The sequence below is a fragment of the Marmota monax genome, unplaced genomic scaffold, assembly GCF_021218885.2.
Source record: "Marmota monax isolate L192 unplaced genomic scaffold, Marmota_monax_Labrador192_F-V1.1 WCK01_AAM20220418_F8-fsc00020, whole genome shotgun sequence".
Classification (NCBI taxonomy): domain Eukaryota; kingdom Metazoa; phylum Chordata; class Mammalia; order Rodentia; family Sciuridae; genus Marmota; species Marmota monax.
The window spans coordinates 5,164,442-5,187,603 of record NW_026692912.1 but is presented as its reverse complement, the minus strand read 5'-3'; the positions used below and the strand labels follow the sequence as shown (position 1 = coordinate 5,187,603).

General features: G+C 37.6%; 1 protein-coding gene and 1 long non-coding RNA gene across 2 annotated transcripts in view; one reads left to right on the top strand and one right to left on the bottom strand.

Annotated features, from left to right (window-relative positions):
• The window catches only part of LOC124097210 (uncharacterized), a 29,109-nt gene that overhangs the window by 3,504 nt on the left and 2,443 nt on the right, over positions 1–23,162 (bottom strand). Inside the window, exons 2-4 of the long non-coding RNA XR_006853153.2 lie at positions 20,650–20,734; positions 17,851–17,930; positions 16,124–16,271 (exon numbers count right to left, since the gene is read on the bottom strand). This is a non-coding gene — a long non-coding RNA (uncharacterized LOC124097210). The remainder of the gene's footprint in view (positions 1–16,123; positions 16,272–17,850; positions 17,931–20,649; positions 20,735–23,162) is intronic.
• Svep1 (sushi, von Willebrand factor type A, EGF and pentraxin domain containing 1) overlaps positions 4,277–23,162 on the top strand; it is a 177,261-nt gene continuing 158,375 nt past the window's right edge. Inside the window, exon 1 of the mRNA XM_046451540.2 lies at positions 4,277–5,179. Within this exon, the coding sequence (XP_046307496.1) occupies positions 4,649–5,179 (531 nt within the window). The 5' untranslated portion in view covers positions 4,277–4,648. The remainder of the gene's footprint in view (positions 5,180–23,162) is intronic.

The following is a 23,162-nucleotide window of genomic DNA, read 5'->3' as shown; positions in this document are numbered from 1 at the left end:
AGAAAAATACAAAATATAGTCACAAGGTGGCATCTTCTTCCTATCGACATTGCTGGCTGTTGTGGTTCCCTTACACTGTATGATAGGTTTAAAAACAAAACAGAGACTGACACCAAGAATGCATGAAATTTTTCCTGCCTTTATTTCCTAGAATATATATCACTATATTGTTGATATCCTAGAAGGGGATACAGTGAGTGCCATCCTCTTCCATCTTCCTCAGTCCCCTTCCAGATTTTCCCCAAACACAATTGCATCTTTTCTTTTTACAGGAGCTGCCTTAATGCAAGGAAGATGTTTGCAGTGCAAGCTGAGTCAAGGTGATATCCTCAACCCAAGCACAGGTCCCAGTGAGTAGACAGGGATTGATTGAGGTTTCATTTCTATTGATGGCATGGTGAGACTCTGAATGAGGACACACGTGAGAAGAATACAATGTATTCTTTAATCTCTACCCACCAATAAATACACTTTGCCCCTTGAGCTGAAGTCAGGGCAGTTTTTCTCAAGTCAGTCTGGGTTGTCATTTTATTTAGGTTGCTTCTCAATCTTAGTTTTGGGTAGAGAGTTTTTTGTTTTTTTTTTTTCATTTTCTGTGTTGATTACTAGGATAATAGATTAGGATTTCTCAACCTCAGCACTATTGGACATTTGGGAGTTGATGATTCTTTGTCGCGAGGCTGTCTAGGGCATTGCAGGATTAACTGCATCCTTGGTCACTACACACCAGATGCCTGGTTGCTACATTAGTCCCCCAACAAGTGTCTCCAGACAGGGAACCTCAAGGTGGAGGTGCAAAATCAGATCCCCTTTGTTGAGGACCACTGCTGCAGACCAGGGTGTAAAGGAATAAAGAGTTCTGGGAGGCAGTTCTAAAAATCAGACCAGCAATCTTAGTAACATTCAGGCAAAATGTCCTTACCTCTTATCATGAGGACAATTGACATACTCCTAACTATTCAGCCCATTGGAAACACACAGTACCAGAGTATGCTGACCTTATGCATCACCCCTAGGATATGTTTCAAAATTATCCAGGGAGCTTTCAGTGTGCATAGGCCTATGGTAGATATCTCAAAATACTATTATTTGGATCCTTTTGAAGATAAGGTATTTACTGAAGCAGTTGATAGATGATGCTATTTAATCTGATCATGAAGAGGTATGTGTATTATTATATGACATACTTTATTTTAAATTTAGGTAACTATATTTTAAAAGAATTGGGTGTTTGTGCCAAGATTTCAAGTAGGGCTGGGATGTTAAAATGTAGAAAAAGAAGGATTTAAGCTAATGCCCACAATTGCTCAATTATAAATGCTTGTAAGAATTGGGCTCTACTACCTAATTCACCAAGGTCATACAGAAATATAGCAGCCATCAAAAGGTACACTTGTGAAAATAGAGATTGGAAAGTCCTTGCAAAACAGAATTTCTACTCTTTCTTACAGGAAACTTCTAAATTTCAGGGTAGCCTAAGTTACAGAGAGTTTTATCTCAACTTTGCTATTTTGCACTTAACTGTATTGTCATGAAACTTGATGTGGAAATTGTTGGTGTTGTTCACTAAATACTGTTAACTTATTGCTTTCTGGAAATATGGAAGGATTGTGCTTCTCTACTACTTTTGGAGTTAGACATAGCCATCTGACTTGCTTTGGCCAATGAAATGGAGCATAATGAGGTGTGTCGATTTTGAGAGGCAGTTTTGAGAGCCATAGGGCAATTCACTATGACATCTTCTCTCTGGCATTGCATTCTGGCAAAGCATATATTGAGAGGGTAGCCTCCAAGGTGACAGGTTTGGGTATATTAGGATTAAGTTAAGCTGGATGTGACAGGAAAACAACACAAAAGGAGCAGAGAGGCAATCCTTGGTGATGAGTATGATGGTTCTACTCCATGAAGTCCACAGAGACCTCAGCTGCGACCATCCCTAGAAGGTGCCTATCATTCTCCCAGTCCAAGATGGCCACTGGAATTCTGCCACCATCATGTTCTGGACAGAAAGATGAAGTAAAGGATGAGAGGAAGAGACGACAGATAACAGACAGCAGCTGACTTTTCAATAGGTTTTCCCGGAGGCTGTCACACAAAGTTAGCTGAGAACCTAGTTATGGGATCATATCCAGCTGCAGGGGTGGCTGGGGGAGGTAGTCTTTATTCTAGGCAACTTTGTGCCCTGCTGAAACTCAGGGGAGTGTCTGCTTTCTAAGAGGAGGAGCCGAGATGTGTGTGTGGAGGGGCGGTAGATTACTAGGAGTACCTACCACAGTGAGCACAGGACCTAAACTGGCATAATTATAATGGTCCCTCCCATTGCAATCACAATGCTGCATTAAGGGATGATGCCTGCTCCAGTATCACCCTTCTTTAAGGCAGTTGTGGTGGTGAGTTTTTTTTTTTTTTCCAACTTGAGCTTATGGGGAGGAATCTTTCTTTCTCAAATCATAAAACTGAAAGAGAGACTAAATGTAGCATGCAAAGAGAAGCAGAAGTGAAAAAAAAATTAAGTAGTTCTTTGACTTCCTTTTCCAAGGTTTTCTGAGACTTGCTTCAACCCTCTGCTCTTTCCCCATTTTTATTATGAGAGCCAAGAAATTCCTTTTTGTTTAAATGAGGAGAGGTTAGATGTCTATTACTTCCAACCAAAGGAACCTAAGGCAATTATCTACCTTTCTGGGTTTCTGTGGGGAATACATGAGATAGAGCTCATAGGAGCTGCCATGGTGCCTTGCACATAAAAGTCCTGAATGCTTGTTTTTAATGATGTGTTTTATATAATACAGAGTAAATGAAATTTGTAAATTTTTCTTTAAAAAAAAAAAAAAAGCCCCAACTCAAATGACATCTTGTTCATTCCCGGAAGATTTGGATCTTTCTTCTCCTTGTTCCCTCTTCTCCGTCTTAAAACCACCCTACTCCTTTGTAATTATTCACAATCTATATTCTCTTCTGATATACTTCAAACTTCTGAAGGACTGGAACAGATCCTTAATCATCTTTCAATACTCAGTTTCTAACATGCTGGTGCATAATAGATGGCCAATAAATATTGTTAGAAAAACAAAGATTTAGAGAACACTCATGATTAAATTTGGCAATAATAGCAACCAACATTTACGAAGTACATCTTGTGTTCTAAGCACTGCCCTATAAGGTTTTTTTTTAAATGACTTAATCATTGCACTAACTATTAATATGCTATTATTATTATTCCATTTTCCAAATGAGCAAAGTGCACAAGCATATCTTCACAGGGTCTGACTGTGAAATCTTTTGACCATGCCCCCCTCCACCATGCAAAATGGATTTCCTTTACAGGTGTATTTGTTTGGGATCTTGCTTTGGAAAAACCACCCCAGGTTTTTCAAAGTAGATATATGCCAGTTACCAAAGTCAGGTGGATCTCACTTGTTGATCATGAGAAATGGGATGTGGGGGAAAGGAATCCCTACCCATACTTTAGATTTTAGCATAGATTTCATACCATCAGAGGTTTCCCTGGCCTTGGCCAAGGTCAAGTCTATCTACCTAAGCTGTAGCACTTAGCACTTTATAGCACTTAGCACTTTCAGTTGTAATTATACAAATGTCATGTATGAATATCTGATCATGTCACTTGTTACCTTTTTAGTTCCCTGAGGACTGAATCCATGTCAATTTTTGTACTTCCTTTTATTTTTGATGCATAACATAGATTCTGGCACATATTGGACACTCAAAACCATTTGTTTAAGGAAAGAAAGAACAAGAGGACGAATAAATAAATGAATGAATGAAGAAGGCATTCTTCTTGAATGCCTTGGGTAGATGCAGCCCCTATATGATGTGATCTGAGAAGACCCTAAAGAGTCTGCACGCTCCCACACACCACTGATCAGAAATCCTCACCAGGACAGACATACAGACATATACTTGGTGAGGGCTTTGGGGTCCCCCCAAAGAGTGGAAAAGAAATCCAAAAGGTGAGCAAGCAGTTTACAAAAGATGCTTTCTACTGCCTGGCCACTCCGCGTGTGTGTTTTCTTCTACAAAGTGTTTCCAATTACTGTGGCACTCTCGGTATCTGGATCCATCTCCAGTGAATTCCTCTGCAGCTCCTGCCAGACATATGGGATCAATCAGTGCTTCGGCACTGGTGCGCTTGCTGCGGGAATGTTGACAGCCTGACAGACGCGGGGTTCTGGTGTCATGGAATCTCGGAGCCTTGGCTGGATCCCGGGAGGAGAATGAGAGGGGGAGGAGAGAGATAGAGGCAGAGATAGAGAAAGGAGAGAGGAGAGTGGAGAGGGAAAGGAGGAGAGAGGAGGAAGAGGGGGAGAGAAGGAGGGAAGCGGGAGATTTTTCTTGACTGCCCCCTTTCCTTCAAACATTTTATAGGCTTCAGGGAGAGAGAGGAGGAGGAGAAAAGGAAGGAAAAAAAGAGGAGAGCGAGAGGGTAGAGAGCTCGCCATTCCCTCCCGACCCGTGAGCTGCAGGAGGAGTCTGGATTTTGTCCCCAGTGTCAGATGAAAGGGCGCTAAGGCTCGCGACCGCCGCCCCGCGCCCCCTCGGCGCACGCTCCTCTGCGTGCCCGGCCACCGGGCGCCTCTTCTCGCCCCGGCCGCCGCCTGCGCTCCGGGGCGGCCGCTCCGTCGCCAGTGCAATGTGGCCGCGCCTGGCCTTTTGTTGCTGGGGTCTGGCGCTCGTTTCGGGCTGGGCGACCTTTCAGCAGATGTCCCCGTCGCGCAATTTCAGCTTCCGCTTCTTCCCCGAAGCCGCACCCGGGGCCCCAGGGCGCCTGCCAGCGCCGCCCGCTACCGGCGAGGAGACGGCGGAGAGCAAAGTGGAGCGGCTGGGCCAGGCGTTCCGGCGACGCGTGCGGCGGCTGCGGGAGCTCAGCGAGCGCCTGGAGCTGGTCTTCTTGGTGGACGAGTCGTCCAGCGTGGGCCAAGCCAACTTCCTCAACGAACTCAAGTTCGTGCGTAAGCTGCTATCCGACTTTCCCGTGGTGTCCACGGCAACGCGCGTGGCCATCGTGACCTTCTCGTCCAAGAACAACGTGGTGCCGCGCGTCGATTACATCTCCTCCAGCCGCGCGCACCAGCACAAGTGCGCGCTGCTCAGCCGCGAGATCCCGGCCATCACCTACCGCGGCGGCGGCACCTACACCAAGGGCGCCTTCCAGCAAGCCGCGGTAAGGCGCCCGCCCCTCCCCGCCCCGGCCTTGGAACCCTGGGCCTTTCCCACCCACCGCTGCCTGCCCATCGCCCACCCGGGTTCCGTCTTGGGTTAGGCATAACCTGCCAACGCCAAGCGTCCCCAGAGCTATCACTACTCTTCTGTTGTTGTGGGGGTCCAATGGAATAATGAATTTTAAATACTTAGCAAGATAAGATGTCAGGCTCCTTAAATGGTCCCTTTTGGAGGAGATCCTGTTAGGAAGGGACCCTTAAGTCGCTACCTACATTCACACTTGTAGGAACAGACTGTATCTAAGGTGGGACAGGTGAGTTTGGTTTGCAAAATGTTTCTAAAGGTAGGAGGTGAAGTGATCTGAATATTTTCTTAAATTCTTTTAAGTCATTACAATACAAAGTGCGTGTCGTTAATTTTGCTCAAGTACCTTATAAATAAATTTTTTAGCATCAGGATGAAGTCAGTCTTGCAGGAGGGAATTTAACAAAAGGTATCTCTCTAATTACAAAGTAATACATAGGTGAAGACAACCTGAAACACATATGTCTGACATACAGGCAAGTCAGTGTTAGAGCAATGAATGAAACAGAGAGGAAAAAATACCCTCTAGTCCTATCAAACTTAAAATGTCACTGTTCACATGGGGTTATACATTTTCCCCGAATGTATATTCATGCATACTTTTAGTCAGGTTGGTACCTTGCAGTTTTGCAGCCTGTATTTTCATTTGTTATATCATGCTTAAAATGTACCATATTAGCTGCATACTATTCCTTTGCAGGCATGTGCCACAGTTTATTTTACCAATCGCCTAGTGTTGGACACGAATATTTGTAGTCCTCTCTGATTACTTCTTTAGGAAATACTTCTAAATTCCTGACCTCCTGAATTAAAACATATGAACATTTTTAACTGTTTGATACATATTTCCCATTCCTCCCTTAGAGAGTTGTGTAAATTAACATCTTCTCTAGCAGAGTATCAAAGCAATAAGTTTGCTACATGTTTATCAATATAATATACTATCATTTAAAAATATTCTGTCATTTTGATAAGGTTGCTAGAGGCATCATTTTAGAAAATTTGATTTGATTTTTTTTTCAGGATGAATATTCACTTCTAAATTTACTGGGCATTTATTTGCATTTTTCCCTTTGATTATTACCAGGCCATGATTTTTACTTTTTTACCAATGCAATTATGTTTGTTTGTTGTTCTTAATGATTTATAAAAACTCTTTATGTAGTAAGGCCTGTAACCCTTTTAGTATGTGCTGCAAATTACTTTTTCCAGCTCATTATATGACAATGAATAATCATTGGAGGTATTATTTTAATTCTTATATGCTCAAATAATCTTTATTCTTAAGATGCTATATTTGCTGATTTGTTAGAATGACTTTCTTATTTCACAAACTGGAAAAATAATTTTCTTTTAATAGTTTCTCCCATCTGAAACTTGTTTGGGGGCATGAAATGACAAAGATATCTATGTTTTCTAAATAAACAGTTAATCAGTTATCCAAGCACTATTTGCTCAATAGACATTCATCCTTTTACCATTTAATTAAATGCCTCTTTTACCAAATAGTAAAAGTCTATGGATATTTGGTCTCCTCTTAGCTGTGTTTCATCCTACTCTCTATCTTATCTTTAAGCTTACCCCCAAATGACTTAGTTATTGTTACTTTTCAACATATTTAAATATCTGGTAGTATAAATTCTCTTTTTCTCAAATATTCCTTTTGATTAACCTCACCCATTTTTTTAATTAATGTGATTTTAAAATTCATTTTCATATACTACAAATGAAATAAGTAAGGATTTTGCTTTCAGTATTACTTCCAGTTTAAAAGTATGGTTAGTTCATTTATACATGTTATTTTTATATCCATCAATAATGTTGCAGATTTTTAGAAATGAAGTTCTGCATGTATTTTTCAGATTGAGACCTAAATATAACCTATTACTATCCATAAATATCATCTTTTAAGTTATATTTTAAATAATTTTTCTTTTCTTTATTCTTTTTAGATGATAGTAGAGTGTATTTTGACATATTATGCATACATGGAGTATAACTTATTCTAATTAGGATCCCTCTCTTGTGGTTGTACATGATGTGGAATTATGTTATTCTGGGTGTGTATTCATATATGAACATAAGAAAATTATATCTGATTCATTCTACTGTCTTTCCTATTCCCATCATCTTCCCTCTCTTTCAATCCCCTTTGTCTGATCCAATGAACTTCTACTCTTCCCTCCCCACCCGCTTATTGTATATTAGCATCACATATCAGAGACAGCATTCAGTTTTGGTGTTTCGGGATTGGTTTATTTCATTTAGCATGATAGTCTCCAGTTCAATTTACAGGCAAATGCCTTAATTTCATTCTTGTTTATGGCTGAGTAATATTCTGTTAGGTATATATACATTTTCTTTATCCATTCTTCTGTTGAGGAGCACCTAGGCTGGTTCTTTCACTTAGCTATTAATTAATTGAGCTGCTATGAATATTGATGTGGCTGTGTCACTGTTGTGTGCTGATTTTAAGTCCTTATGGTATATATCAAGGAGTGAGATGACTGGGTCAGATGGTGGTTTCATTCCAAGTTTTCTGATAAATAATTTTTCTTGATGTATCAAAATATTATCAATTTTTATGTCTTCTGTAAATGGATTTGGCCCTCCTCCTCAAAATGAAATCATTGTGTCCACAGGCTGGCCTCAAACTCCTGGGCTCAAGAGATCCTCCTGTCTTAGCTTTCTATGTAGCTAGGACTACAGACACACACCACTGCACCCAGCACTCTGGATACTTGAAGTTTCTTTGATTCATTTCTTTTTCTCTCTTTCAGAATACATTTTATCTTACGGGTAATAAATATTTATTGAAAGAAACAAAATAATCAGAAAAAATTCCTGTAAATTATACTGTAATATTTTGGTATATACTTGTCTTGACTTTTTGCAGTTGTGTAGATAACAGGAATGTTTTCATACATGTGCACACAGCATGCATAAATAACATCCATCCAGAAAGGGATTGAATTGTATATTCTCTTGTAGCTTTCTATTCCACCATATTATTTCAGTCTTCTTTGCATAAGAAATACACTTCTACTCTATTGTTATTTTTATGGTCACCCAGATTTCCACTGTAGATCATGTCTTTATTTTTATCATATGATTATCTAATATTATATATTTCAGCTATTACAAACACAATGGTTTGATTAAATCTTTGCCCATAACTCTAAGCATTTCATTAACGTAAATTTTTGGAGTGGTGTTATTATATCATAAAGTAAGTACATTTTTAAGGTCTTTAATATATGTGCCAAGTTACTGTGCAGCACTCCCACATGCAGTGGCTGTCAGTACCCAGGGTGCAGACTGGTCAACACAGGCTAGTATCATTTGATCCCCACTCCCTGATTTTATGTGTGGGAAATGGAATTCCATCTTAAATTGCACTTTCCTAATTTCCCTATTAATGAGGTTGAACATTTCCCCCGACATATTATAGTCCTATAGAGCACTTTGTTTTGGAATAACCATGAAAGTATTCTGGGATTATTATCCCTTTTTCATTTGGTGCCAATTCTTTTTCTAACTGATTTGCAAATACTCTTTGACTCTTGAGGATAACAAGCCCCAGCTACCAATTATGTGGCAAAATGTTTTCAACATTTTTTCTCCCTTTTAATTTTGTTCAGGATAATGGCATCTATTATTATTACTTTTTATCAATCTGGTAAATCTGTTTTTTCTCTCATTTCTGTCATTTCTGGGTTTTTTTCATTTTTAATGAAGTTTTAAAGGCTTTGCCTTTCAGAGGTGAAATAACCACCAAGAATTGCTCTCTGTTCGTAGAAGGAGCTGCAGAGCAGCAGAGCTCCCTTTTGCAGGCTCCTACCCTCAGCTGGCCTCCACTCTGAGTACTCATGAGGCCCTGATGGTTGGCCTTATTCTTAAGGCCACTCTTCGCCCACTCCACCAAAGAATCCTGTTATATTAGGGAAATTTTTTGCCATAATCCAGCTCTTCTGTTTGATTTGGCCAGGTCTGTGCTGGGGGTTCTGCAAATGCTGATCCAAAACAGTGAAATGGGTAATGAGTCAAATACACAGAGGTGGCTTCAAGACCTACTCTGTTTCCAGCGCTCCCCTTCCAAACACTACATCCTGTCGTGGAAAGCAGAACTGCCAACAAGGGCCCGGTGTCTTTCTTGGGTCTGGATCCATTTGTAATCTAACAAGCAGAGATTTCTCCTAAGTTTGTGTTAACTGAACTTCCTCTTGGCTTTATTTTTCTTTTCTCATTTTGGTTGGGTAGTGAGAAGGTGCAGATGAAGGTCAGCTGGACCCAGTCCCCAGCTAACCTGGAAACCTACATGTCTTTACTGTAACCTTTCCAAGACTCAGATGGGCATTCTTCAGCAGTAAATACAGTATTCTGAGAAAACTGATAGAAGATGACTAACATTTAGAAGAGTGTCAGGGAAAGTTCGAATATGAGTTTTCGCCTTGAGATCAGATGGGCATGTTTTATTGCCAAGTGAATTTGAAAATAGTAAGCTGTGTAGTTTGGCTTTATATAAGAAATTTATACATTTCATCATGTAAATAAAATCATCAGATTCCCACGTGTGTACAACATTTGGTCTTTATATGAAATTTAAATCATAGGGGATTTTTTTAGGTCATTACTTACTTTCCCAGGAAAAATTAGTTTTCAAACCTTTTCCATTGGAAACTGCCCACATAACTATACACAGACACAATCACAAGCAGACAGACAGAAAAACACATAGACATATACATAGATATATATTTGCTAGCACACAATTACCCTTCCTATGTAAATTCTTGAGGTATAGAATTTCCTTTATGAACATGAAATCTATTATCTCTCAGATCATATGATTGATTAAACAAAAAGGATAACAACTTCATATTTGGTATCAGAATTGTATAATTTGATGGGGAGCATGTGGGTGGATACACACTGTTATCACACTTAGCAGTGTAGACAGTGTGTGTGTGTGTGTGTGTGTGTGTGTGTGTGTGTAGGCACCAGCCCCTAGGATTCATCAGAGAGTTCAAGGACTAAAGCAAATTCTGTAATTAACGCATACCTTTCCAGAGACCAAATCAACAACTTGATGTGTGTGGGGGAGTGCAGGGATTTAGCACCTTGAACTTAATTACATGAAAATTTTTTACAAAATTAATGTGATGTTTGTCAGCTTTTTCTTTCTAGGGAATAACTGTTTATAACAATCTTTCTTCTTGGTTTTTCTTTCTGCCATGTATTTAGAAATTGCCTCTCCTAAGCTGTATGTTTTGGATTGGCCCCACTATAAAAGTTAGGTTCTCGGTATCCTAAGCATTTCACATCAAAATGTAATCAGAACTCCTCATTCCCATTTTGCTTTGCTAAATATCTATTAAATAAGTATAACATGAAGCTTCCTTTGAAAAAAAAATATCAGCTTTCCTCATTGTTCCAGAAATATGATCCTCCTATGGGGAATGTGCTATCTTGCCAAAATCCCAAGCTGCAGACGGCCAGAAGACTGGGAATGATATGATATGGCCACACTGGTGCACAGCCACACCTTTACCTAGAGAGTAATCCTCTCTCAGCCTCATGGGAATAAAGTACTCATTTTTACATTTTATATCAAAACCTGAAGATATGTGATATGCTGCTAGATTAAAACCCCAATGAAGAAATTAAGACTTTATTTTTTTTTCTTTTCATATGATAGACTGCTAGCCTTTGGACATTCTGTAGTGGTCTTTCCAGTGGCCCAGGTGCTGAAAGAATAAGGAATATTGTGTTCTCCTTTCCTATAGAAAGATGTAGGGCTCATAGGATTCAGTCATTCCAAACTCAGAGCATGATTTTGATGTCAATAGTTGCTCACTGTTGCAGAAGATAATTTCTTTTGTATTTCCAAATGTACCTCTGAATACATTTTCTCTTTTGTGCTTCTTTAACTTCTAAGTCATTCTCACACCAGCCTTGGTCTTATATAGGAACCTCTTTTATAATCCCATCAAAACATCAGAAGCATGAATGGAATGAAATGAATGAATCATCAGGACAGAAAGTAGACATAGACCTCATGTATATTTCTGAGGCAAAACCTGGTACTGAAATTCTTAATTTGAAGAGAGTGAGCAAATAATTCTCTAAGTCAAATTCCAGTTTCTTCTTGATCTATCATTTGCATATATTTTGTTTACTAGTTCTATTATTTGGTGCATACTGGACACTGTGGTCTGTACTAAGAAAGCATAGCCCCTGCTACTGTTAAAGATGTTTATCATTATTGGCTGCAGGTATTATAGCACAGTCAGCTGAAATGCATTGACTGAATGCCTACACAGATCTTGCTGTGTCCTGCTTCCCAGCTGACAAATTCCTACCTGGTGGAAGGGTAGGGAAATTCTCCACCAATGATGTAGTGATACAAATGCACTCAGAGGGGATTGATCTTCATAGTAATCATGAAGTAGCATTTTTAAAAGCACTCGTTCTTGAATAGATAAACTTTTAATTTGTAAAGAGATTTAATATTTACAAAGGGCTGTCATATTATGATTTTTGCCTCAGTTTTGCAGCAAAGGCAGCAAAGGTAGAAAAGTTAGGTAACTAAACACTAATCACAAAAGTAAGTAAATGCCAAAAGTCTTCTGAGTTGTCACCTAGCCTTGCACCTCCCATTCCCCCATCATCACATTTTTTTACAATCTTTTTTTTTGTGTGTGTTCATTAGAATTTTTTTATTATTAGTTGCTCAAAACATTACATAGCTCTTGACATCATATTTCATACATTTGATTCAAGTGGGTTATGAACTCCCATTTTTACCCCGTATACAGATTGCAGAATCACATCGGTTACACATCCACGTTTTTACATACTGCCATACTAGTGTCTGTTGTATTCTGCTGCCCTTCCTATCCTCTACTATCCCCCCTCCCCTCCCTTCCCCTCCCATCTTCTCTCTACCCCATCTACTGTAATTCATTTCTCTCTCTTGTTGTTTTCCCTTTCCCCTCACTTCCTCTTATATGTAATTTTGTATAACAATGAGGGTCTCCTTCCTTTACCATGCAATTTCCCTTCTCTCTCCCTTTCCCTCCCACCTCTCGTCCCTGTTTAATGGTGATCTTCTTCTCATGCTCTTCCTCCCTGCTCTGTTCTTAGTTGCCCTCCTTATATCAAAGAAGACATTTGGCATTTGTTTTTTAGGGATTTTACTGTATTACTTCTGTGTGTTGATCTGTCTCAAAGTTAAAGCAAAGTAAGGATTACATTTCCAGGGCTGAACAGTGTCACGTAAGATGCAAAGCCATTCTCTTAGTCATCAGACCATCCCATGGGAGCATTACAATTGGCCCAAAAATATACATATAGTTAGTTTGTCTTCTGAGCTTCCTTTTTAACTCAATGAATTGGCTGGGAGTAAATTTAGCTGAATTAATAGAAAAATTAAAAGTATTATTAGTTTAAGCCTGATAAATATTTATTTCCCTGTCAAATTAAGCCCTGAGTCAAAAATTCCGAGTTAATTAGGTCAGATCTATGATGTCTTCACATCCCTCCTTTTAACCTATCTCTATTATCTTCAGGTCATATCATGGTCTAAAAGGGCTGTTGAATCTCCTACCATCAGAAACTCATTCCATATCCCAAGTGAGAGCAAAAGGAGAAGAGAGTCATACTCCATTTAAGGGGACTCTGGCATTTCAAAAAATACTTCCATCTAGATCTCCTTGGGAGATGCTCAGGCTTGTGCCCACCATTTGTTTTTGGAACTTTATTGCTGAAAAGGAAGGAGAGGAAATGAGAGTAGGAAACAAGAGGTCTTGTCATACTAGTGTGTTAGGAAAAGTGAGTGTGCCCAGGTCAATGACTAGAATACCCTATGTCTCCCTCACATGGTATTGGCCTGGTCGGGATCAAGTTGGAAGAGTTGAGCCTTGCCTAACTAAAAATAGTCATTGTTCCAGATTCTATTATTTCTTTTAGTAAAAACTATTGAATTTCCTGAGAAATTCATTTAAATATTGGTAACAGAAACAATAGTTTCCCAGAACCCAAAAGCTTCTAAATAATGTTATTCACTCACAAATACAAGCTTTTACTGAAAGTGAAATTGTGAATCTCACACTAAACATAAAATTAATATTGAATTGTTAATTTGCAAATAAATGAACAATTCTCATGAACACATTGGTTTTTCCTTGGCTTTTCTCAAGTAAGCTGTCAGATTGAAGGACCTCTACATTAAAAGGAATTTTCTATTATATATTGTTTCTACCTTGCCCATAGATTTTTAAAGACTGTTCTCTGCATCTCCCCAGGCCATAGGAAGAATGAATTTCTGGCAAAGAGTCTGCTTTAGGAGAGTAAACTGCTCTGGTTTTTTGTGTTTGTTTTTTTAATCACGAGAGTTATTCTGTAGTACATGGATGTTATTATAGTGCTTCTATTAGAATGAGTGATAGTAGAAAATGAAATCTGCAAAATATTAGTAGGTGCATTTTCTTACCAACTTTATGCAAAGATTTTTGTTTTAGACACTTTTTCGCTGCTGTGACTAAAAGACCTGACAAAAACAGTTTTATGGGAGGAAAAGTTTATTTAGAGGCTCACAGTTTCAGAGGTCTCAGTCCATAGATAACCAGCTCCATTTCTTGGGGCTCAAGGTGAGGCAGAACATCAAGGCAGAAGAGTGTCGTGGAGGGAAGTGGCTCCCATGATATACCCCAAAGCCATCCCCCAAAGTGCATCTCTTCCAGCCTCTCCCCACCCACCTTCAGTTACCACCCAGTTAATCCCATCAGGGAATTAATCCACTCATTGGGTTAAGGCTGTCACAGCCCAATCATTTTACCTCTAAACTCTCATGTATTGTCTCACAAATGAACTTTTGGGGGATACCTTACGTCCAAACCATAACAATTTTTAAAAAGATATTCACCTTCTTGCTATCAGACTTTCTCATAGTGATTTATTTGTATAATGAGTTAAGGAACAAAATTTTTTCAAATTTAGGGATGGGATATAGCTCAGTGGTAGAAAATTTGCCTAGTATGCAAGAAGCCCTGGTTTTGATCCCTAAGAACAACAAACAACAAAAAAACCCCAAGATTTTCAAATTTAGATATAATATATATGTGTGTGTGTCCATATATATGCATACATACATACATATATACTATATATACATACATATATATGTATCTTTCATAGCTATATTATATATGAAAGCTAAACACTTGATGATAGACTGTAATTACTATGCATCAAAATAGTAAAAGCTATCTTGATTCATGTGGATAAATGTGATTTGAAATTTAGGAAAATTCCTTAACAAGATAAATAGAGAAAAATGTTTTTAAGGAAAGGACTTATCACATGATTGAGTCATTTATACTAAATGAAGTTAATAATACCAAATTGGACATTTTTCTATTTGTAAGTTATTGCCAGTGTATATTTCAAGATACATGAGTTAAATGAATTATTTTCTTAATTCCTGTTGAAATATTCTTAATAACCTCAATTTTTAAATCCCCATTCTGCAACACCTGGATATAGGACATACTGGCTGCTAATGCAAATTATGACTGTTTATCTGTTTAATTTCTAATTTCAAAGATGGTATTAAAGTATATATATATGTGTGTGTGTATGTTGTGTGTGTGTGATTAAAATATACACATTTCTAATTTTATCATATATAAACTCAAATATTCACTAGCTTCTCCTGTAAGCCTTGGTGTCTCTGTATCTTACTTCCTTACATTTATCAGAGTAAATGTCCTGTCCCTCAGCAAGCTAGACCTTTTTCCAAGTATTTCCATTCCTTTTTGTGCCTTTAAGGGCTTTCTCTTAAGGAAGAGGAATGAGCTTTTTTCTCCAAGCTCATGAAGCATTCACAATTTGCCTGTATATTTAGAGTTGGAAGCATGTTTCTAGAACCATATGGTAAATTGTCAGTATGTTTGTAGAATGAGTAGAAATCTTAAAATTAAGTATTTATCAATCAAAAAATGTCTCATAAGAACACAAACCGAGATGCAAAGATCCCTGTAAAAGAATATCCATCTTAGTATTACCTGGAATTGGATTTTTTTTTAGAAACAATATGGCTGTGTTTTTTTAAAGGCCCAGTGAATTACACCTTTCTTTACCTCCCCTGAGTTCTGATTTCAATTAAGTTATATGATAACAACAGAAAAATTAAATATGACCTCATTTCCAGATAATGGAGACGATGGCTTAGGTGCATAGTTTCCTATTACTGGTACTCTTACAGTCAGACAGACTTGCCACTCCAGAAGCATGTAATGCTGGGCTCTGGGAGGCCACCTATGTGTGGGCCCACTACTCTAAAATTGAGGCTCTTTCTGGGCCACCAAAGAACAAAGTGCGTGAGAGCCAAGGAGCCCCTCCTCCCTAAGGGAAGAGTGAGACATAGGGCTGTAAAGGTACATACTAGAAGGGTAACTGATAGGTGACACTCCACATAGAGGCTAGGGACAATCAATACCAAGTTCAAACAACTCAAGAGCATTTAATGAAATAATGCCAGCCACACCAATGTGTGGTAGTCAATAAAACCACATTTTAGAGACTATTTAGTAGCATAGTAAGTTGAATAAATGTCATGTTAAATGAACCGAAACTGTGTGTTCATCATTAGTCAATGAAACACTGTATCACGTAAGTCCAATTTCATGAAATACAGGCACTTAAAAAATGAGCAGAAAATCTCCAAAATATTTAGAGTAGTTATCCATAGGTGGTAGTATACTTGCCAATTTAAATATGTTCATTTCTCCTGCACTTGAAAAATTAGCTACAAATGGACTTGACTGACTTGTTAGAAAGTGAAATATCATTGTCTTACCTGGGTGAAGGTGATTGGAAGGTAACATACTTTGGGGCATCTGGAGGCACATATTGGAGTGACTGGTCTCAAGTATAAAAATCCTTGTAACTCTCAGCTTTATCTTAAATATTCATGAGCATTTTGCATTCTATGCCATAATGCAACTCTGCTTTAAAAAAAACAAAATGATGCTTTAGCTTGTTATTTAAAAATAGAAACAAAACAACTCTAATCTTTCTGTCAAATGCCAAGTGCTGTGAAAGTGAGTCTATCTGGGTTTGAAGATTGTGCTGGTTGCAGGATACCACCCTCTGGACCTCATTGTTTGCTTCAGCTGTTCTCTCCTCCCCTCTAGTTCACCTTAGATGTTGAGAATTCAGACTCACAAAAATCTGCAATGGGTGACAGTAGTTTTCCTGCTGCTTGGGAGCTCTCTGAGGAGAGGAGCCCAATAGCCAAGATGGACCGCAGGGGGTGTTAAGGCTACAGATGGAGGAGATAACAGCATCCCCTTGCTGAGAGGCCAGGAGATGGTATCCCTCCTTGGTTTTTTGCACGTGTCAAGGGCAGTGATCTATTGCTATGTCACTCTCTTATTCTCACTGTTAATGCTCATCAAAGACCATTTTCAGGGAAGAAAGATGTCTTCCACTACCTACTTTTTTTTTCTCATGTAAATAAAATAGTGTCCTCTCAGAACACCTTTTCCATAGTCAATTCTCCTTCTCTAGCTCCAAAGCTCCATTTTTATTGTGAGTTTTGTCCTATGCAGTAGGGGTTGGTGTGTTCACTTGCTGTGGGCAGTGGTGAGGATTCAGGCACACTCCAGAGTGTTTTTTGTGATTATTTTTCTTTGGGCATCTCTTTCATCTTAGTCCCATTTTGATCTACACTGGTTTAGCTACATCTGTAGACTGTAGCTCCATCAATTTTAGTCTGGTTGTGTAGGCTTTATCTTTCCAAATGAATCTGAAATGGACTTCCAAAGAAATTAAGCAAGTTTTATTTGCGTGTTTGTGTTTTTCCCAGTATTGTTTCTAGCCAAGATTTCTCTCTTCTCAGTCACATTTTCTTTCAAAATATGCATACTTGGCTTTCAAATGTTGCTCCAAGAATGATGATTTCAGGAAGCTATTGTTGGAATTTTCTGGCAATAATGATACCAAAATTTAGGCTATTTATAAAGAGCCTAACCTAATTAATAAAAACCCATATGTTAAATCAACATCTGCAAAGGGTGTTATGTGACAACATGAAAAGGTAGTCACTGCCTCATTCCACTGAGAGCCAGTAGAGAATCCAAGCCCTAGAAGCTTTACAACTTAAGGGTGAGAGATCTCAGGCGTTAACAGACTACCTCAATCAGTCAGTGGAGGATCACTCTCTGCTGGGCATGAATTCTCTATCACTCCCTCATTCCCTAAAAGTAGACAGAGTGGTCTCCAGGCACCTAGGAGAGCCCTCAAACAAAGTGCAGATGCTGGCATGAGAAGTCTGGGTTATGGTGAGGCGTCAATGAGCTCTTGCCCTTGCAGAGAGGAAGCAAGACAGTTTCAAGTACAAAGATCTAATATCAGAATTTAGTAGATAAAAGTGCCTAAAATCCTAGTAGTAGAGTGCTTTTCCGGAAATTTGCAGAGTATTCTGTACTCACCTGATATTTTCCCAAAACATGGCAGAAATACTGTAGGACGATACTTTATTAGATAAGGAAATGATAGGGATCCCTGGTTCATGGTACATACCTCTCTTGTAGCACTTATTGTTCCTCTTCTAATTGAGGACTGAGATCACGTCTTATTTGAATTTCTATCTCCTACAGTACCTAGAAAATGGTATTCGTTGTTACCTTGAAGTTCTTGGAAAGATATATCTTTAATTTTAGTACATCAAGAATAGTATTGTGCTTCTCTGATTTCTTCTATTACAAATCGCTAAATCAATATAGTCATAGCTTCTCAATGGAATACTGGATGCTTGATTTTTTTTTTCAAAACCATAGGAGAATTTTAGCAAATTCACATTTCAGACCAAATTCCCACACCTGTCTGAGATTTGTGGAGAATCTCAGACAGGTGTGGATCTGTGTGTTTTTCCTCTAAAATCTGGTCCAGGAAGCAAACTCTACAGCTCCCCTGGAGAGAAGCCTACCTAATGAATCAGAGGGAATCTGTGGTTCTGAGCTTTGGGCCCCATATCCCCTCTCCAGTCACCATCCTTTAACTACTCTTAGAGTCCTCATAACAGCAAAGGTAGCTATTTTTTTCTACTCCTCTGCCCAGGGAATCGCAAAGTCCTTGTTGGCTCCTGTGGAATTGTACAGTTATTGGTCTTAGAGTCACAATTTTCCCCAGTCCCCTGTACTCTCTTGTCAGGTTTCACAAGCATGATTTCCTGGCTTTCATACACAGGCCTGAATGAAATGTTGGTTACTCTGTAATTGTTGTATCTACGTGATAGACCTAGTCTAGCAAAAGACCAATAGTTCCTTTGATGACTCATGGCAAATGGTGACAGGATTACCCCTTGCCAAGCTCTGCTCAAGCACTTTCTCTGTATGAAGTCATTAAATTCTCACAAAAACAAAGACCTCCTCAGGTTATTATTATCCCCAGAGTACTTATGGCATAGAAAACCAAAGTAAATTACTTCAAGGTCACACTTCTGCTCAACTGAATAACCAAAATTCAAATCCAGGCAGTTAGAGCCAGAATCTAAATTCTTAACCACCAAACTGTCAGTATACCATGTGTTGTTCCATGCAGGCATGCACTGACACATACAGCATAGTAATGTTCACTGTAAACTCTTGAGGCTGAGAGAGCAGGCTTTGAGAGGGACTTAGATATGTGTGTGACAGAAGACAGACTAGAGCAGACATGGGACTGAGAGGAGGGAACATTTGGAAATTGTCATTTGAATGGATACTGTATAAGGGTGCCTGGTAATCTCAGGTGATCACCTCCCCATTTCATTCCAGGGAATTGTTTCTCTGGTGTCGTTCTCATGGTATAGCTGCATCAGCCAGCATCTCCCACCCAGTGCATCTTAACAGTTGCCCTTCTTTTATGGCAGAGACCAAGCCATGGAGTCAGTAGGAAAGCAGATCTCCTAACTGCAAGATATCTTCCTCATCTTCCCAATTTATCTAACTCTGAATTCTTGGGTTTACCTTATCCGAGTTTAGCACTAACTTGTACCCTTTATGAAAATGAAAATATGACTTAAGCAAAAACATCCACAGTTTTAGTCCTAGGTGCCTTAAGGTCTACTCTCAATCACACAACCTAAACCTAAATTTGAGTTTATAAATGTATATGCCAAATCTCAGTTCAAAAACTTAGTCTTCCAATTAAATTCAATTTATCCTAATCTGGGATATCCAATTTCTGTACATCTTTCTGCTTTTTAATATGCCATTCTATTTCACATACAAACAAACAAACAAACAAACAAATCCATTTTGACTATTTTAGTTTTTTCAGGTTAAAAAAAACTTGCTTTAACAATCAGTTTATGATCATCAATATTTAGAAAACTATTCAAGTACTGTAGGTAATGAACTAGGTGTATATTCAATGCATATTTAAAGATAACTGTCAGAAAAAAGCAAACAGGTAACTATTTATGAATTGTTTAATCTACCAGACTATACTATATTTGAAACAATAGTAAAAGTTAACACCTTTGAATGAAAATGTATGTATCACTACGATCATTTACTGATAATTTAAATACATGCACAGTTTGAATATTCCTTATCCAAAATGCTTGGGATTAGAAGAGGTTTTGATTTTTTGATTTTTGAATATTTGAGTATATATAAAGAGATGTATTGGAGATAGGACTCAATTCTAAACATGAAATTCGCGTACATTTTAAATACATCTCATATACATAGACTGAAGTTGATTTTATACAATATATTAAATAATTTTGTGCATAAAATGAAGTTTAATTGCAAGAAATTTTTCCCTTCTGGCATCAGGTTGATGCTCAAAAAATTTCAGTTTTGTAGCATTTGGATTTTGTATTCTTGAATTAGAGATGCTCAAACTGTAATAAATCTTCTAATTTGTGAACAAAACTCAACCCTAAATCATTTAGTGTTTTACTTCAGTTTTTTAAAGATATAAACAGAATCCTTCACTCTCTCATGGTTGATGTGATTCTTCATACAAACAATACAAAAAAAAAAAGAAAAAAAACAAAATTTTCAAATATCATTTGGAATGTTAATAAGTGTCACAAAATAAATGCATTCTTTTGATAAACCTAAGATGACAAATAAAATACACAACAAGTTCATGGACTTAAAATCTCCCTTCAACTGCATCCCCTTTAATCCGCTATGTGTCAGTAGATTTAGTTTGAAATATATTTGGCTTTTTAAAACTGTTCTAGAGTTGGGTTGTTTCTAAAGCCTAAATATTTCTAATACAATAGTTAGATTTTATGTGTCCTTCACATACTCTAAGCTCCTGCTAAGTTTCTCCTTCATGGTCATTAAAATATCTCATAATAAGATAGATAAAAATACATACCTTAATCACATTTCTTTTCTAATGATTCTGTTTAGATTGAGAGTCCCAATCCAGAAGTTGAGATAGATCCTCTATAGTCTTCCTCCTAGCAATTTTGATTAGGGCATAAGGAGCTTAGAGAGAGTAAATTTTTGTTTTGTTTTAGGGTTTTTTTTTTTTTTAACCAGTAGCTAGGATATGCAGTTAGAACTGTGCATAGAGAACAATAGAAATCCCACCAATTTAAGGAGAGTGAATAAAGATACACAGGGAGAAGGCTGGGGGTGTGGCTCAGTGGTAGAGCGCTTGCCTAGCATGTGTGAGGCACTGGGTTCAATTCTCAGCACTGCATATAAATAAGTAGACAAAATAAAGGTCTGTCAACAACTAAAAATGTATTTTTTAGACATGAGAGAAGCTGAGATAACATACTATGTGATCCAGAAGAGAATAGGTGGAAGGTTGAAAGGAGTGTACACAATAGTCTCTTCTGACTTCTTTTTCCTTGTTCCAATCTCACCGGAGGCCAATCCTCATCTTGAGAGACATATTCTTACAGGCTTCCAGGAAATCTCCCACTTTGCTTAAACCAGTTAAGTGGGTATTCAACCCTTAGAGACAGCCATTTGTGGTTAAGGTATGTAAATTTTTATCTTAAAATAGTAAATACCTTTAATTCATGGATAACCATTCAAGTCTTTACTAATTTCCATTTGCAAGTATCTAAAAATACCCTTTGCTTCTTTTTATTACTATGAAAATAATATTAATAGTTTTAGGTAAAATTTTTGTTTCTTACCCTTTTATATATGCGTGTGTGAAGACATATATAATTATAGGTGGTAAGAAGAAAAGGCATGCTCTATAATTTTTAAAGTTGCATATTGAAAATGTTCCCATTTAAGGAAGTTCTTGTAAAGTTATTTTTCAAGTATTTGTTATTGCATAGACATATTTTAAATCTCTTAGTAATCACTTATTACTATAAAATTGTATAGTTAAAATAGTTAGTCTTATACATAAATCTTTCTCAATACCTTTCTATTTCTTTCAGTTTAATTCTCTTTTATCTGAAATATGATTAGTTTTTTATTATACTTACATGTGGTTCTTGCCTTATTATATTGATAGTACTCTTACATTGAAGTGATGGGCTTCCTGCCTTGTTCTTGAATTTTACACAGATACTTCAGATACTTCAAGCATGATTTTGGCCATTGTTTTATGATAATGCTATTTTATATTAAGTAATACTACTATTTGCCTAATTTATTTGCAAAATCATAAACAGATGTCCAGATACCAAATGATATTTGTACAATTTGGGATTATCTTATTTGCTTTCTCCTTTAATCTCTTGATGTGAGGCACATGAACCATGTCTTTGACTCTGAGAGCTAAATGCTAGCTGGTCATATTGTGTAGGATTTAACATGTCAACTGAAATTATTTCATAAAGTTATTTATAATGATATTAATAATAGAGTTTAATTTGGTTTTTATTGGTAGCAAATTAGTGATTTGCTTTTTTAAGATTGATATGTCATTTGGCATCATAGTTTCATTTGGATTCTGATGACTTGACTTTGCTATCCAGATTTTCTTGATTCCCCATGGGTTTAGAGAATGGATGGTGAAAGTTGGCATGAATGGAAATTTGTTTGGTCCTTGCGTGTTGTTCTATTGTTTTTTTTTGTTTGTTTTTGTTTTTGTTTTTTTTGTTTTTTACAGTCTGGATTCAGTCTGCTACTCATTAACTCCTGTGCACACCATTTTCCAATTTGATATACTGTACCTATGGGTGCATTTCAAAATGATCTATGTCCATGTTTAATAACTAAAGCATGTATGTGGGTGGAAGAACTCTGTAACCATAAATCTGAGACTAAGTTCCTCTTTGACCCTCTGGTTCTCTGATTTGGCTCACCTGTCATAAATAGCCTAAATGTTACTCAAGCCAACATTTTTTCCCCTTCTAGAATTTCAGTCTATGAAGCCTGAGTAAATACTTAAAATAAATGAGACACATTAAACATGATTCATTTGAAATTACAAGATAAATGGGAAAGCTCAGTTACTGAAGAGCACACTTCCCACTTAGTTTTGACATTGTTTTGTTTGTTTGGTTTCAGTTAATGTCTCTTTTGTATCATCAAATAATGCAACTAGAGGTCCCTAGCATAGCACCTGGCATACAATAGTGATTCAATATGGATTTGATGAAATAAGTATATATGTGATATTTATGAGTTTTCATTTCATGATTGCAGAACAAAATTTATCTTAACCACAATTTTTGGACCCGAATTTATTTTTTTATTCTGTATGTTGGACAGATAGCTAATGAAAATGGTGGCATTTGTTTATTTGTTCATTCACTGGTTTCATAGTCATTTTTATCATCAATAGCATAAGGGTTAAGATCCTGTCCCGCAAGAGAGTTCATTGCAAACAAGGTTGGGATATAGTCAGACACATAGCCTTAACTATAATTGTATGGGTTTGGTGAAATGGAACATGAATGGGAGCAATGA